The sequence below is a fragment of the Dipodomys merriami genome, unplaced genomic scaffold (assembly GCF_024711535.1).
Source record: "Dipodomys merriami isolate MVZ:Mamm:240054 unplaced genomic scaffold, mDipMer1.0.p SCAF_5, whole genome shotgun sequence".
NCBI lineage: Eukaryota > Metazoa > Chordata > Mammalia > Rodentia > Heteromyidae > Dipodomys > Dipodomys merriami.
The window spans coordinates 69,799,800-69,817,821 of record NW_027206068.1 but is presented as its reverse complement, the minus strand read 5'-3'; the positions used below and the strand labels follow the sequence as shown (position 1 = coordinate 69,817,821).

Here is an 18,022-nt window from a genome sequence, read left to right as displayed (position 1 = left end):
GTTTCTAAGTGCCTAATGGGTCCTGTGTTAGGCAACATGCTACATTTATGTTAGTTCACTTGTGCTCACAACAGTCCCAGAGGAGATTTTCCTCAGCAAAACATCTCTTCACTTAAGCCTGTATCAGGACAGGATGTCTTCCCACCTGTCCATGAAACTCACCCATGCATTCTAAATGTAGGTCAGTCTCTACTTATCTTACCTATGGTTCTCTTACAGGAAGGTTAACACTGGTGCTGTTGATGCCTGAGTTTTCTCTACCAGTGGTATTCCCTTGCATTCCATACCCCCTTGCTATCACTATCTTTATATTACTTGGAATGTTTTCTTAAACTCCCTAGTCCAAGAACTGCCCAGTCCCATGCTACAAAGAATCTCACGCCGCTACCAGTGTCCTGTGGCTAGGACTGTGTAGTATAATATAGAATACACACAAATTTAAATCCATGGAGACACACCAGACCATCATAACATTGAGAAGGATTTGACATAGATTCTTCCTTGATTCCCACACCCCGAATCTACCTTTCCAGTGCGGCTATCTTGGACTTTTCCAAGTCCAGCTGCTGCTGGAGCTCCTCTGTGGTCCCCAGGGAGGGCCGGAGAACTTGACTCCTGGCCAGAGCTGCTGCAGAAGGTCTCTCCTCCGGGTCAGGGTGGATCATGTTCTAATGACACAGGACCAAAAGGAAGGAAACAGAAGCTTCCCTACTGGGAAAAGCTCCCCCACTGAAGCCAACTGCTTCTCCTTTGTGCAAACTGGAGAAGAAATGGAAGCTTGCTCCACTTCAGAGAGAAAGATAGGCCATGTCTCATAACATCAGTTATTGGTACCTTTGACTTGTCTTTAAGCATCATATTTAAGAACTGGATGATTTAAAAACTAGTCGAATGCTTTGATTTTAAGGTAGAAAAAGAGATACTCCTTGGGGACATGAGTGGGCACACAAATGGAGGGTGATGGGGTTGGAGGCATCACTCAGGTGGTAGGGTACCTGCCAGTGAGTGATAAGTATCAGATACCCAATTTGAGTCCCAGTCTTGGACAAAAGAGAAATAAAAAATGGAGAGTAAGCAAATTCAGTCATTATATTCAAAGGACACTATGTAACTTGAGGCAAGATATGGGGAGGGACATGGGGAAGAATGATAGGAGGGGTGACAGTGGTCAAGATGCATTGTACTCATAACCTAACTTATGGAATTGTAACTGTAAGTAACCATACAGCAATTACAATCAACACTAAGTAGCTAGCTGTACAAGTAGTTGTACAACTAATATTTTTTAAAGTAACTTGTCTTAGTTAGTGGAATCTCCAAAGCCAACACCCAAGTATTAGATCTTTTTATGTTCTGCTATATCATACTCCCTTGTTACTTAATAGAGGCCCACTATGAAATTAGGCATAATGGTTTCTAAAGGTATGTCAGTCTCTACTTTCCTTACCTAAGGTTTTCTTACAAGATGGTTAGCATTGGTGATGTTGATACCTGAGCTTTCTTTACCAGTGATATTCCCTTGTATTCCACCCCCTCCTTTACTATTATGGCTATGATCCCAGCTACTCAAAATTTAGAGACAGGAGGATCTCCAGGTTGGGGCTAGTCCCCGCGAAAAACTAGTGAGGAAGTCGCCTAAGCAAAATACAAAGAAGAGAGCTGAGAACCTAGCTTAAGTGGTAGAGTATTTGCCTAATACGCATGAAGCACTGAATTCAATCTCCAGAACTGCCCAAAAATCCATGATGGCAGTATGACTAAAGCATTTTTCATGTGATAAATCTGCAACCTCTAACCTAAGATGATTTCAATATGGTAGAAATACCTAAGTGCATGTGTGTCAATTGTGTGTGTGTGTGTCAATTATCAATAAGTAGCTTACTACTTATCAAAACACATTTGGAATAATCTTCTATTAATATCAAGCAAGAGAGAAGTGACCAGGTTTGGTTTAAGAGTTAACCAAATATTAACTGAATACAGCAGTCAAATGGCTGCTCTGAATCCTCAGCTTCCCCTGCTTCCTCTCCTGGTTTCTTCTCCAAGAATGAGGTATCCAAAAAAAAAAAAATGAATGAGGTGTCATTTTAAACAAGATTATAAAGAAGAACAAGAGCAAATGTTGACCACAGAATCCTTGACAGTAAATATCACACCTGTTGCCTTATAAAGTTTTCAGCCTGTCCTGTATCTTTCCTGAACTTGGAAGATCCCTCTTTCTCTGTTCATGGCAATACCAAATTTTCCATTTTCCTGCCACCCACTACTTGCCATTACACTATAGAACAAAGACATTTCATCATGGCTTCCTCTCACGAGAGATGTCACCTTGAGCAACTGGTAGAAGTCTTCCGAGAGCTCCTGAGGGATGCTGGGAAGGTTGCCCCTGCGGATGTGGTGCCACTCTTCACCATTGGCAGGTAGTGACTGCGCTCCAGCAGCTACTGCCATGGTCAATCCCAAGGAAAATATGTCCGCTTTTGGGAGGTAGCGATAATTCTGCAAAACAGAAGATAAGAAGGCCAGTTAGTTTGACAGTGGAGAGAGTTAAGATTGAAATACACACTCTTAGTAGATACATGTTTGAGCACCTAAAAGCTCTAAGTGTTATAGTAAAATGACATTTACCATAGTTGGTGGCTTATTTCTAAGACAGAGGGAAGATAAACCCATATTATTAACACCACAGTGCCCTAAAGAGCCCAAGACAAACCCAGCTGCATTTTGTTGTCACACTCAAGGAAGTTTGGCACATAAATTAACTGATTGTGAAAAGGAAAGGCTCATTTTTTGAGTGGTTTTTTTTTCCTGATTATCACCCAGGGAGAAGTTGTGGCCTTTCTAGTTCAAATTCAACAGATATCTTAGAAAATAGTCAGTGACCCAAGGTCATTTTAGTGGAGAGCTGATAATGCTATGAGGCTTATGGCATGATAAAGAGGTATTCTGCTGATATGAGAAAGGTAGGGACTCCCTTCTAATAGTCAGATCTGTGAGACTACAAATTCTCAAAGAACTAGAAACAGCACAGGACTTCCAGAAACAACACTAGGAATACTGATTGGTCCTTGACCTAGTCAGCTTTGCCATTTCTTTTGGATGTTTCTTTCTCATCTTTGGTTTCCAATCCAAATGGAAAAGAAGATGCTATATATTTAAATTATGATATATATTATTATTTTCTTTGTTGTTTCAAGCCTTCATTTGAGAGTCAATCAATTCAAAGGGTCTGTAGTCTCAGCTAATTAGGAGTCTGGGGCTTATATCAGTTCAAGGCCAACTTGGGCAATACAGATCGTGTCTCAAAAAGTTCATTTAAAAAGGTAAAAGCATAGAATGTATTAATATATATATATATATATATATATATATATATATATATATATATATATATATATATATATATATAAGGCCAAGTGTGGTGACATATTTCTGTAATCCTAACTACTTGAAAGGTAAAGATATGAAGACTGCAGGTCCAAAGCTAGCCTGGGCAAAAATAAAGGAAATCTGTCTCAAAGAACAAGCCAGGGCAAAGTACAAGACCTTATCAGGAAAATAAAGTAAGACAAAAGGAGCTGAAAACAAAGCTTAAATGGTAAGTCACTTGCTTCAAGCATGAGGCCTGAGTTCATAATCCAAAACATATATAACTAAAATCCAATGTTCTCCGTTTCTCCCATCTATACCTCTTGTAAAATCTCATTAGCCAGGAAGCAAATGTCTCCTTCTTCCACTTTTGGTTTACTTATGGATGTCACATGACCCAGATCACCTAAAAAAGAAAAAGAAAGAAAGAAAGAAAACAAAATAGAGCTCTTTACATGTTTCAGCCAGGCTCCTGTGGCTCATGCTTGTAAACCTAGCTACTCAGGAGGCTGAGATCTGAGGATCATGGTTCGATGCTTAGCTTGGATGCTTAGCTTGGATAGAAAAAGTCTGTGAGACTCTTATCTCCAATTTACCACCAAAAAAACAGAAGTGGAGCTGTGGCTCTGGTAGAGCACTAGCCTTGAGCAAAAGAGCTCAAGGTCAGTGTCCAAGCTCTGAGTTCAACCCCACAACCAAAAAAAAAAAAAAAAAGAAAAGAAAAGAAAAGAAAAGTATGCATTTTGGTAACTCCATATACATCTTCAAAATTAGAATGAAGAAACTTGTTAAATATTGCTTTTTAAAGGGAGGAGGGAAAAGAAATAGTAATAGAAGGGGTGAATTTAGTCAGAGTACATGATATGCATGTATATTAATATTACAAACTCCTATTTACCATTAATATATACTAATGAAGAGGGGGTAATGTGCAGGCACTGGTGGATCACACTTGTAATTCTACTGTTTGGGGGTAGAGATTGGAAGGACTATGGTTCTAAGCCAGCTCAGGCAAAAATGTTCATGGGACCCTCATCGTGATAGAAAATGCTGGGCCCAGTGGTATGCCCCTGTAATCCCAGATATATGGAAGCATAACTGGCAGGACTGGAATCTAAGCCAACCCAGGTAAAAGGCAAGACCCTATCTCAAAAATAACTCAAGTAAAAATTGGCTAGAAGCATAACTCAAGCAGTAGAGTACCTATGTAGCAAGTGTATAGGCCTCATTTCAAACTCTACTATGGGGGAAGAGAGAACCTAAGAAATGTTGTTATTAGAACTGGACCAAATGGCATCCTCAGCATAGGTTTTATAGTATAATGGGATACATGTAGGGGTAGAAGGCAGACTCACCAATTTTATATATCACACTGGCAGATAAAAACCAATCAGCTTCATTTTCAGCTTCTTCTGGGCCTTCAGGAGAGTCACTTTGCATATTATGACAAATGAAAATGTTGCCTGAAAAACAGGGAGCAGACAACTGTAATGATCCCTCAAAGATCTGATATGACACTCTGGATTTGGTATTTCAGGATGCTAAAATACCCCCCCACCCCTGGGTCTGTCATCACAAGCACTTAGGAGGCTGAGACAGGAGGACCATGAGCTCCCTCCTTTTGCCTGGGTGGTTGTTCAAGACTCCAATCTTTACTTTTCCCATGAAATCTCTCTTCTCACACCAGACCGGCAGTGATTGGTAGCAACTGTTCAGGCGATGCTGACCTCATGAATCCCTCACCCTCAAAAGAGGCTGGTGGCAGGCTACCATCTCAAATAAAATCTACAAAACACTAACATTTTGTCCATACATTTCACATAAAAGAGTGATGAAGTCACTCTCACACTCCCTTGGATCAGTGAATTGAAATATGTAGTACTGCTAGGCTGCTGATGGCTCATGCCTAGTGACTCAGGAGGCTGAGATCTAAGGATTGCAGTCGGAAGCCAGCCTGGGCAGGAAAGTCTGTGAAACTTCTCTCCAATTAACCACCCAAAAGAGGAAACGGAGCTGTGGCTCCAATGGTAGAGCAATAACCTTGAGCAAAAAAGCTTAAGGACCGTGCCCAGGCTCAGAGTTTAAGCCTCAGGATAGGTGCACATGCACACACATATACACATACACCACACACACACACACACACACACACACACACACACACACACACACACACACACACACACACACACACACACAGGAACCCTGTATACTAGTTGTAAATACAATGAGAAAATAAACAATATACTATCACATATCTATGTAGTAAATTAGGTATTTGGATATCTTATTCCTTGTATGGGAGTGTTTCTCCTTTCTGTCCACTGGACCCAAGTGGGAAATGGCTAAAGATATTTTAGGGAAGACAAATGGGAGAAAGGGATTCTGCCAGCAAACACAATATTTGATATTTGTTTTCATTCTGGTGCTAGGCAAGTTCTTTTCCATTTGGGCTAAACCCTCAACCCTTTAAAAAAAAATTTAACTGGTTTTCAAGTAGTTTCTCCTAATGGTGCCTGGGCCAGCCTGGACTGCAGTCCTCTTACCAATGGCCCCCTACCATAGCTGCACACGCAGGCACAGCATCACACCCTGCTGATTGATCAAGACAGCCATCTCACTAACTTTTCCCTCCCAGGCTGGCCTTGAAACGAGATCTCCCAGATTCTCCCAATCTCAGTCTCTTGAGTAGCTGGGATTACAAATATACATCACTACACCCAGCCTATCTTTGACACTTGATAGACACATGGGCACAGATGATGGTATGAAAAAGACAGTATATTGCAGAAAGAACAGGAGAGACCATACTGACTAGGTTTGATGTCCATGTGTACCATGCCAGCATTGTGGATGTACTTGAGCCCCAAGGAAATCTGAAGAAGCATGTCCTTGAGTTTGGGTTCTTGGAAATGATTGCCAGCCTTAGTGTTATTAGATATAGCAGCTTGTAAGCTTCCACCTGGGAAAAAAAAACCAACAGAGAATAACCCCATAGAATGTGAAAGAACGTCCTTCAACATTGAGATGGATTAATGATCATTAAGTTCATGATAATTCATGGAAACAATCACTTCGTCCCTTCTTTTTGAAAATGTTGAAATGCTTATATTACCCTCAAATCAGGTTGAATATTGGTTTTGTTGATTTTTGTTATTTAATATTGTCTTTGTTAACAGCAAAAAGTCATGAAAATAAAACCATGCTTCCTTGGTAGAAAGGGGAAGAGGATAAGGAAAGGACAAGAAATCTTAGATTTCCATAAAAGGGAATTAGGAAGGAGACTAGGAAGAGTCAAATGCTCAATCGTAAACATGAGAAAAGGATCTGTTCTTTACCCATATCGACTGTTAGAAAAAGGGATTCGAGGTGAGCTTACAGGAGAGGAGCTCTACAAAGACCACAGCTAAGGTTAAGAGGAAATATGTCTATGAGGAGACATTGGAGAAATACCCAATCATTCTTTGGGCCATGTGTCCATGTTCTAGCATTTCAGTATTATTTACTTCTTACTTGTTCACTTACTCATTCATACAATAATAACTCTTTAACACAACTCACTGTTCTTAAATGTCAGGCTAGATTTATATATTCAGGGCCATCTGGTGGTTACTGAAATTACTGAAAGAAAGCAGCTCAGTTGAAGATGGGGGCTGATGGGGGAAAGAAATGTGGTGCTCAAATATTACTATGGCCAAAATATTACTTGCTACCCCTGATAATAATTGATAGCTTTTATTCAATTTGCAGCACTTTTCTGCTTTACCACAGAACATTTTGATGAAAAGCATTTCCAAAGCTAATGCCACACAATTGCTATCATGTCAACTGCTTAGCCATCAATTAGATGTTAAGTCCAAGGACTGCTTTTTATGATCTAAGACGTTCACGCACATGCGTGCGTGCACACACACACACACACCTGTTCCTAGCTACTATGTATGTATGGTCCTGAAGGATGGAGGAGAATATCTCTGAAATTACCAAGTTTGGTCCCAGTGCTCATCCCATGTTCTGATGAGAATGCTAATGCTGAAAGGTCAGAAAGGTAGGAGTAATCGACTTGAAAATTACCAGTAATTGTCTATATCACAAACCTCATCAGGATAAAGTAACTTCAGGTGTGTGAGCAAAGAAAGAAGGATGGGGAGAATACAACCAAAAATCTAATGTATATTTTACAAAATTAGGAAAAGTGAGGGAAGGGGTAGATTGGGAGGAATGGGTAAGAATATTGACAAGGTTGGCACTGATTGAGACACATTCTATTCATATGTATTGAATGGCAACTCCTTTGTATAACTACTTACAGATATGAAAATATAAAAAGCAATGTTGTCCCTCAATATCTCCCACAATGGTATGGCTTGTTTCTTTCACAATACCAAGTGAATAGTAAGAGTAATATCTATACATTCAACCTACTAGGGTAAAACAATTTTTTAAAATCTCAGTGTGAAGTGTAAAGGAAGTTGGCTTCTATGCTCTCATGACACAACACCTTTGAAAGAAATACAGGTGCCTGAAAATTGCTGTTCAAACCATGCTCCCAGATACTCTGCTTCTGAGCAAGATTATGGCACAGAAATGTTAAATACACCTCTGATACCATTGGCATAAATCGTAAGGAAGTAGAATTAATTTCTGGAGATTTATACAGTTCAGTTCTCTCTGTATAGATATTAATTCATATGCTTACCATTGCAGTATTCATTCTGGATGATCACATGATCATCTTCTGTCCAGGAAGAATAGTAACGTACCACATGTGGGTGATGTCCAAGCACCGCATGAGCATACACTTCATGCAAATCCAAATTCCTAACAGATGCACATGCATTGATCAAGATAAGGTACATTAAAACATGTGATACATAGTTCTAGAACATTTATCAGGTACTAACTGCTGTATTTTATTCAATCATCATAGCTGCATGAGACCATGGAAAGTATGAAGTCTTCAGAAATTATATGATTTGCCCAAAGTCAAAATTATGGTAAACCCAAAAGCAGAACCTTGATCAGCCTGGTACCAAACTCATTGAATTTAGGGTGCTTACTGTCTTAATAGTTAACATGCTTCAGGTTTTAATTTCACTGTACTACACTATGAAAATTTTAATGGGCTTAACAAGAAGGCCATCAGACACTTGATTGTAATGTCATCGGCCTCTACTTTTCTATAAAAGCTAGTCATTGGAATCAATATAAAACTCAGAGAATTCAATATAGTCTCAGGGGCTGAGATATTTTTGGGAAAGAGATTCATTATACAGTAGGAAATTCCAATACAAGAAAAGCAAACTGTTGTCTGTGATGAGTTTCAGAGTAAAAATGGAAGCTTGTAATTTTAAATTCAACATAATAAGTATTCACCAAGTTCCTAGAAAGCATTGGCTGAATAAAAATGTTTGTTTTCTTAATGATCAAAGGGAGAAACTTTTAACAATTAGTTCTAGGGTTGAACTACAAACTTTAATAATTTTTCCTTGCTTACAGTCTCTGAAACTTCACTATTGAATACACTATTCATGCAAGTTAGAGAGAAACCAATGAATTAGCAGTAACTCCCTTCTTGGCAGTATTTCTGACAAACTAAAAAGATCAACGGAAGATCATTCCATAAATCTATTTATTCAGCAACAACAACAAAGCAAAAGCTAGTTGTCAGTGGCTCACTCCTATAATCCTAGCTACTCAGGAGGCTGAGTCTGAGGATTACAGTTCAAAGCCAGCCCAGGCAGGAAAGGCCATGAGACTCTTTATCTCCAATAGACCACCAGAAAACCAGAAGTAGCACTGTGGCTCAAGTGGTAGAGCACTAGCCTTGAGCTAAAGAGCTGAGGGACAGTGCTCAAGCCCAGAGTTCAAGCCCCATGACTGACAAAAAAAAAGAAAGAAAGAAAAGAAAAAGTAAACAGGAGTCCCAGTAGCAGAAAGTAAAAGCCAAGAGATCCCTAACATGACCTGAAATGATCATTAACAAAATAATAAGTGGCATATTTTTAACGATAACAAATGCTACCATTTAAAATATTTGGATAAGAAACAGCTCTCTGAATCCACATTTGTGCTTCTAGTACACGTCAAAGGCACTCACTCATTTGATAGGCCTGAAAAGGTTCTTGTCGAGTACTTGATTGCATAAACACACCCATCTAGCCTCTTGATGCATTTGTAGACTGTACCAAATGCTCCAACCCCAAGTTTTTCTACCTCCAAGAATTCCTTTGCATATCGGGAAGCCATGTTAATTTCTTCTAGCAGACTTTTCTGAAATATTTTAATAAAAGAGAATTATAACAATTCTTCTTAAACATCTTGTGAGCAATAGAAGGTAACCATATTACATTTATAAATTGCTCTTGGTTTTTCAAAAGTACTCCTGGGGTGAAGGCAATGGATTTTATTTGGGTTGAAATAAACAGAAGCAATTGCTCCCCAAGCATTGACCTCATCCTCTATGGTAATGTTCCACACAATTCTCACTGACCTTTCACATATCCTTAGATATTTTTTCTTTTATCTAGTCATATTATTCTTTTCTGTGTGTTTCAAAAACATATCAAATCCAGTGCTCTATTATCTTAAACTGAAGGAATCCCAGGAAATAGGGTAGAGCATGTTTTTAAAAAAATGCTTCCTTTGACATCTTTCTTGACCTTTCACAAAGTCCAGATGCTAATACTTTCATCTCAAATTCAACAAATTCTTGTTGTGATTTCTCCCCTCACCTTCACCCCCAAAAAGTCAATTTGAAAGCAAAACCATCCAAAGGATTAGTCCTGATTGTGCCTATCCTGTATAATGAGCACGCCCCCTACCGGCAAACTAGTAACATCGCTCATTTGCCAGCTAGGAAATAACCTCAAGCACTTTTCCCATCTGTAACATGAAAATGTTAATTCATGGTACTTTTGACTATTAAATGAGAATATACAATATTGTTTTACATATAACGTATGAAATATATCTCATAGTATAATGCCCGACAAAATGGGAAGATTTTAGTAAACTCTCCATAACTTTATGTGAATCTAAATCCAAGATAATTTATCTTCCAAAGTCATCTTTTCCCAATGTATTCCAGTTGGCAGGGACTTTTATCTTCTAATGTTATTAGGTTAAAAACTTCATTTTTACCAGCTCATTATTTTTTTCAGGCAGGAAAATTTTTTACTGAACTGCTACCCCTGCGGTGCATGATGGAAATGCATGGCTGAAAAGGAAAAGAGGCCACCTACCCCTGGGCCAGGACTTATCTAGGGCAGGGACAGGAAGAGGTGTGGCCAGGTGGGGGAAAGGTGTGGCCACACTGGATCCCAACATGACCTCAGGGCCTGGGACCTCCTAAGGTCAGATTTACCAGCTCATTTTAACATCTAAGTCTAATCTGTGTCCATCAACTACACCTAGCCAATATCAAGTGCGTTCTCTCTCTCTCTCTCCCCCCTGCACTTGGATTTTTCTACAGCTATTAGCAGTAGTAGTAGGAATTAGTTATACAAGAGGAGACCACAGAATCTGACACCCAATTGTTCTTATGAGAAGAGACTGAAAGCCCACCTCCCTCTCCCAGGTGACCTGTTCTGCCTTCAAAGCACTGACAATCACATTCTTTTGCCTAGGATCATCTTCATCCACATCTCTCCTACTCATCTCACTCCCTACAAAAAATATTTTTGTTGACCCTCCATAGATATTTTAAATATCTATATGTGTATATATATATATATATATATATGTATACATACACACACCCCACACAGGTACATACAAATACATACATCGTATAGATTTGTGTGTATGCACAGGTTGCTTTGAAATTTCAAAGATGTGAGTTCTTCTTGGGCGGTGATTTTCCCATAGATACTTTTCCCCCTGAGATCCAAATGCCATGGGTGGCATATGTTAAATGTTTCATGAATATTTTTGGCATTTCTGTCTGAAGCCAGGAGACAACATGCAAAGTGAGACAGTAATAAGTTACAGGGCTAAAGTCGCAAAGGCATGAATCAGATGCATTTGCATGAGAAACTCTGTGCCCAGCACTTTTTTCTCTCCAATGGTTGAGAGTCAAGTGCTGATGTTTAAAAATACTAACTTGTTTATACAAGTAAGAGCAAGTTGCTTCAAAACTTCAGGAATTATTGGGAAAACAACACATTAAGTTTCTATCATTCAAAGACATTGAAATGATGGCAGTTATTGCACATCTAATTGTATGACCAATATATAATACATTGTTGTAATCATTCAATATATAAAAATTTGCCTCTTTATATACTGCATATTGAACAGAGACATATTTTCATACATTGTAAAATCTTAGTGACAATTTAATAATCTAATGACTTAAAACTATAATTAACCATGCCTCTATTATTGGTCATGTAGCAACATGCCTCATTGTTTTTGCTACCACAATTAAGATACAATAATACTGGGATCAATACTTACATTATTATTTTGTTAGGCTGGATTGACAGAGGAGGTTTACCAAATTAAAGACTGTGAGTATTATACAATGAATATATATATATATATGTATATATATATATATATGCACATCCTTAGGGGCTAATTATTTGACATATAAATCTCTAGATCTATAACATTTTTCACCATTCAATTTCTCCATCTGGGAACCAAAAGTATCTTGATTTTCCCCCAAAATTTCTTTAGCCTATGAGTATGGCCATTTTCTCAGATAAAAACAGAAGCAGAAACCTTTCATTCTAAAACAGCCAAAGATAATACTTTAACAATATATAACAGGTATTGCCTGTCAAAAGAACAACTAAGAATATAGAGCCTGACTGGAGTCTAGATGAGTTTAGCTGCAATGCACTAAAAGTGTGTCTGTGGCTGGGCGTTGGTGGCTCACGCCTGTAATCCTAGCTATTCAGGGACGCTGAGATCGGAGTATTGTGGTTCAAAGACAGCCCTGGCCGGAAAGTACTCCATGAAACTCTTATCTCAAATTAACCACCAGAAAACCAGAAGTAGAGCTGTGGCTCAAGTGGTGGAATGCTTGCCTTGAGCTGAAGAGCTGAGGGACAGCGCCCAGGCCCAGAGTTCAAGCCCCACGACCAACAACAACAACAACAACAAAAAGTGTATCTATGTAGTGAGGAGAGTAGGAGGTAGAAGAGAGATAGGGGTAGGGGCCCAGAGAGGCTGGGAAAAGTAAGAGAGAGAGGAGGATGTAAGTAGGAGAGGGAGGGGATGGAATGAGGGGAACTGAGAAGATGAGAGAGAGAATAGGATGAAATGGGTAAGTTGTGCTATTTGGTGAAAAGGCCGCACTCACCTTGGCAGGCCGCCCTTGCTCTTCTTTGCCTTCCTCTGCACTGGTTCCCTCACTAGAAAGTACATAAAAATCAAGTTTTGTCAGTATGTGATACACTTACATCTTGATACTGTGCTAGGTTCTGTGGTTTCAAGAATACCTAAAGCAATAGCCACCCCCACCCCCCTGCCTTGAATTTATCTTTAGGGGAAGAGATGGCCAGGAGATTTCAACACAAGAACCTAGGACAGGATAAGAACAAGGCATCACTTAATACCAAGGACAGCAGCCAGTTCTATAAGTAGAGAGCTTGTGAAAGCAAAGGTTCAGTGGGAGCTGACTGGGGGAAGAGTGGGGTTTCAGTATGTAGATCACCACATGCTAAGAACCAGGGTGAACACAGAACATACCTGAAACTGTAAATGAGCATTAACATCTTCAAGGCCCAAAATGGCTAACTCACTCGAGGTTACACAATTAGTTAATAATTAGATTAATGAAGTAAGCCAGACCCAGAGAAACACATGTTGCATGGTTCCCCTCATTTGTGAGAGGTAGAATGTGCCTATAAATCTATAAGTGAACACACTGGGTGATATCCAAGCGGTTATAAATGAATTAAATAAAATATAACAGACTCTATGGAGAGTATTCTTTAGAAAGTCAACACCCAACAAAATAAGTACCAGGAAATGAGTACTTGCAAGATGATGGTAAGGGCACAAGAGGAAAGGGGTAGAAGAATGAATGGGAGAAGGGAGCAGAATGCAGGCAAGAATGCATCATACATTGAACAGAACTGAGAAAAAAAGGGAAGGGGTGAGTCAAGTGGGGGAAGATGGCATGACACAGATTGAGATGCATTGCATACATAAATTGTTAAGTGGACAAAAAATGCAATGCATAACTTAACAATGAAGAAAACTGGGGGAAGGAGTGGGTGGGGAAGAATGTTGGCAGGTGTGACATTGACCAAGAGGCATTGTATTCCTAAACTGCTTTGTTGCATGCCAACGCCTTTGTACCTTAAGAAAATAAAAAAATTAAAAATAAATAATAATAAATTTCTCAGGAAAGTTGAATTCTCTATTTCACAAAGGATAAAACTGAGTCTCAAAGAAATTACACTGGTTGTTCACATTCACCAATTTTTTAAAAATGATCAAACTAAAAGAAAAATTTAAGGAAATGACATCAGACGCCAAAGCACTGGCATATAACACTACCTTTCCAATACCTACATCCCCTAGAACCTGGCTTTCAACTCCAATCACAGGTAGACTATAGATGGAGCTGTCCTTAGTTTACAAGCAGAAGTTACTGGAACATACTTTTTGCATGGGGGGGGGGGGGTTTGCAGTTCTGAGAGCAAGATTTCAAATTGATGAATGGCCAGCTCGAGTTCCCTTTTAGAAAAGTTTGGAGTGCAAATTACAAGTGGATGACACTTCATTCATGAAACAAATTGATTCCTATGTGTGGCTTACATTTAATACTACATGCTGATCCTTCAAAAAACGGCAACACAATAAGGGAGAAAAGTATTCTCTAAAGTGATATTACTCAAGGACATATTAGCACTTTGCCTGTTGGTTTCAGGGAGGGGGTAGAGTCACTATCTTAAATAATAATTCACAAAGACTCTTGAAGGACTACAGCAAATGAGATTCTTGGAAGCCAAAGTAAACTAGATGTTCAGCCTATTCAACCTGTTCAGACTACCAGACTCAAAAACACATCAGCACTGACTCCTAAGAAACAACATGAGACATTAAATGTTTTTCAAAGTTTAGATTGTTATTTTTGCATTTATTTCACTGAGTGCATAGCAACACAAATGGCTGCTCCATTTGGGGCATTCTGTAAAGAAAATTCCATTCTGTAAAAAAAAAAATGCAATAAGGAAACCTGGTAATGTCTCTGAGTAACACTCATGATCCTTAATTGAGCCATTTCCACCATGCTGTGGCTTTTATGCAATAGTGAAGTTTGGCTTTCTGTATTTTTTACAGCTCTTATGAAACTACCACTACCTTTCTTTTATCAATCTCCTGTCACCTATGGAGAAATTAAAGTACTTTCACTGTATTTCTCTTTGCCAGTCACAGAGCTCAACTTGAAGAAGCAATGGGCTGTTTGAAATATGAACTACACGTTGCCTTCTGCTAGCTTCATATTAAGCAAAGGAGACCTTTGAATGTTATTCTTTAGCTCATCCACCTCCTAACTGAAGTGAGACATCTACTGCTTACTCAACTCTTTTATAAAGAAGCCATCTGAAGTACACATCAGAATAGGAAAAATGCCAAGATCCCTATAATCAGCATTGACACTCAGTGAGGATGGCCACATAAATATTGTTTGTTTCATGCAAATAGAGTTCTTATTCCTAACCATATTTGAATGCTTTCTTCTTATCACTTAATCATAGGAGTTCTTAAAAATAAGAGACAATTGTGAGCTTACAGATCTCCTTGGGTTTTCCTCTTGCCTTTTGAATGATGGATTAGTTTTCTGTAGGACTCTGGGGTGAATGGATTTACATTGACCAGAGACAATGAGGTCCTCTCATCCATGAGTGGACCAGGTGTGCTCTTCAAATGCTTAGAGCTTCGAGAGGCAGACTTCCCCACTGAAGAAATCATTGGATTTTTCGACAGGCCCTGAAAGGTGAATAGGGTTAATTTTTTAAAGTTCCATGTTTATTAGATAAATGCAAAAGAAAGTTATTGCTTAAAAGGCCTTGAAAGGTTTTCTGGTTCATTGTGAAGTAGTTGTATTATACTGGATACTTCTAATTTTTTAATACAGCATCCCATGATCTCACTTCTAAATATTCCTTTTTTTCATCTCTAAATATTCTGATTCCTGGGGTCAACACATGAATCCATTTGTTAAATTCCATCCTTACCCTTAGGCAAACTCTGCTACCTAGCTATGAAATCCACCAATTCTAGTCCTAACTTCAATTTTTAAAGATAAGGACACTAAAGTCTCCTATACAATACTTACTTTAGGTTCTCATAGATCAAACTGACACACCCTCAATTATTCATCCAAATATTTGTTTGGTGCTGAGAAGTAGATGTTGGGCTGGACACGAATGGGTACAGGTATGAATTCTACCTCTTAAGAAATATTCTGTCTATTAATTTTCAATTAACCAATGTCAGAAGTAATCACATTATATGGGAAATATTTAACTAAACACAAAAAAGAAGTTCTCAGTTTTACTTAATTACTTAAAATAAAGTATTAAATGAGAAGCGCTCTATGAATTAGACTAAAGAGATTTAAAATAATACTCTAAAATAATAAAGATTTCAGAACTTTGCAATAGCTATAACCAACTACCAATAAATAGAAGAATGTGAAAGACTCCTCCAAGTGTAGACAGTAAGGAGACATAGGCCTAGACCTAAGCAGAGCCAATAAGTAAGATCAAAAAGCAGAATTGCATTAGACCTAAGTGCTTGGGACCAGAGGAAGGCTTGGACTCTGGATTTGTAAGCATATAGCAGCCCACATGGACCCTGATGGAATCCGATGTCCACTCTCTGCACTACTACAGCTTGATGGCCTTTGCCTATATTTTTTTCAGTGTAGAAGCAGAAGCCAAACTATCATATGACTCACTAAGGAATCTGACAATACAAAGAATGACTCCTGGACTTATCAATAAAAATCCAATAAATTATTTATATGATGAGAAATGAAGCAGCTGCAGATTGTGCAGATTGTGCAAATAACGTGTAAGTGAAGAAACGTGTGTCGTTGCCACATTCAAAGATTTTTACAAGGGTCTTGCAATACATCATAGAATTTGTAGGGGACTGTAGTCAAAGCCTTCACCAAAAAAGCATGGTTTTCCAGTGAGTTTATCATGAGGACTGAATATTAGTTCAAGATAAACAAAACTGTATTACATAATGGTATTTCTCAGTTGAATTTATATTGAATGAATTTATATTGAATACTAAATCATTCCCTGAGAAATAGTTCTTTGCAATGCTGGTTATCACAGGAAAATTAAAATGTTATCTATAACATATGGAACAGTGATGATACACACTTGGAATAATTGTCTTGTCATATTTCAATCAGATTTTAAATTTCAGAAAGCCCAGATAATTTGGGGGGTCAGGAAATAAGGCAAGTTTTCATATCAGGGTAGACAACATTATTCTTCTAGTCTGGAAATAAGAAGGGCAATAGAATTCACGAACCCCACTTACGTTAGGAAGGAAAATATTGATAATCACCATTAGGAAAGGAAGAGATCTGAAACTAAACTAGACTGAAAAGTTCTGGAAAAATAACAAAGGTTAAGTATAAATGAACTCCAGAGAGTATAGGCTGAATAGCTCTGTAGGGATGATTCTGGGAGAAGAGAAACGAAGGGAAATCTCTCAGCCACTTCTAACATGCTTGAGAAAAGAGAGAGAACTTCCCAGAAGGACAACACTTCCATCATAGTATCTTAGGACTGGGAAAGACTACCTGAGGCTTGAATCACATCTCTAGTGTTGCAATAGAACCCTGTTCAAGCTAGTGTTCAATATGTTTAGGGACCTTACTATCTTCTAAGGACGCTTTTATTTCTGAGCAACGCTGTTCGGAATTCCTTATGGAGCAGTGAAGTCATTCATGTAATGCTCTTGGGCCAAGAAGAACTCAGGCAACATTTCCTTCCTTTGCAGACTTGTCTTCAGCAAACCATCACCACTTACCACTCCTCTGATCCAAACTGAGTTTTCATAAAGTAATTGTTTCCCAATTGCATTCCCAGCTTCCCTCCTAAACTTATTCTCTGCCTGTCCTTCAAATCTTGGCATTATCTTACTCAGGCACTGCAGCTGTATGGCTTTATCCCCCCACATGACTTCACCCATTTCCTAAATGCCATAGATATCCAAATGGATCTCTAACTCATTTATCCAACTATTTATATTATCTGCTTTTCTCCAAACCCAGTGTCTTTCCCCATCCACTGTCTCCTATCTTGATTCAAGATACCCACTACTCAGTCAAGTGACAAGCCTCACCGTAATGTTAGCTCTTTCTTTTCCCCACAACTCCTCCATCATGACAGTCACTGCTTCCCGACATCTTTCAGGCTGTCCCTGCCGTGCCTGTGTCGCTTATCTGTTCTCAGCAGAACTGCTAACAATACTCTCCTGATCCCATCCGCCCTACACATGAATTCAGGGGTGGTTTGTTTTTTAAGATCTGTACATTTAATGACAGTCTTAAACACTTCAATAAAAATCCTGATCTATCTCTTGCCTTCTTACTTTGACCTCATTTCCTGCCTCTTTGCTGGTCATACTAAATAACATACAGTTTTCCAAGTGTGATATG

At 38.7% G+C, this 18,022-nt stretch overlaps 1 protein-coding gene across 1 annotated transcript in view; it reads right to left on the bottom strand.

Annotated features, from left to right (window-relative positions):
• Positions 1 to 18,022, bottom strand: part of Wee2 (WEE2 oocyte meiosis inhibiting kinase) — a 31,888-nt gene that overhangs the window by 1,809 nt on the left and 12,057 nt on the right. Inside the window, exons 3-11 of the mRNA XM_069997374.1 lie at positions 15,128 to 15,324; positions 12,683 to 12,734; positions 9,470 to 9,642; positions 8,069 to 8,190; positions 6,185 to 6,331; positions 4,725 to 4,832; positions 3,690 to 3,775; positions 2,329 to 2,499; positions 526 to 668 (exon numbers count right to left, since the gene is read on the bottom strand). Coding sequence (XP_069853475.1) covers positions 526 to 668; positions 2,329 to 2,499; positions 3,690 to 3,775; positions 4,725 to 4,832; positions 6,185 to 6,331; positions 8,069 to 8,190; positions 9,470 to 9,642; positions 12,683 to 12,734; positions 15,128 to 15,324 — 1,199 coding nt within the window. The remainder of the gene's footprint in view (positions 1 to 525; positions 669 to 2,328; positions 2,500 to 3,689; positions 3,776 to 4,724; positions 4,833 to 6,184; positions 6,332 to 8,068; positions 8,191 to 9,469; positions 9,643 to 12,682; positions 12,735 to 15,127; positions 15,325 to 18,022) is intronic.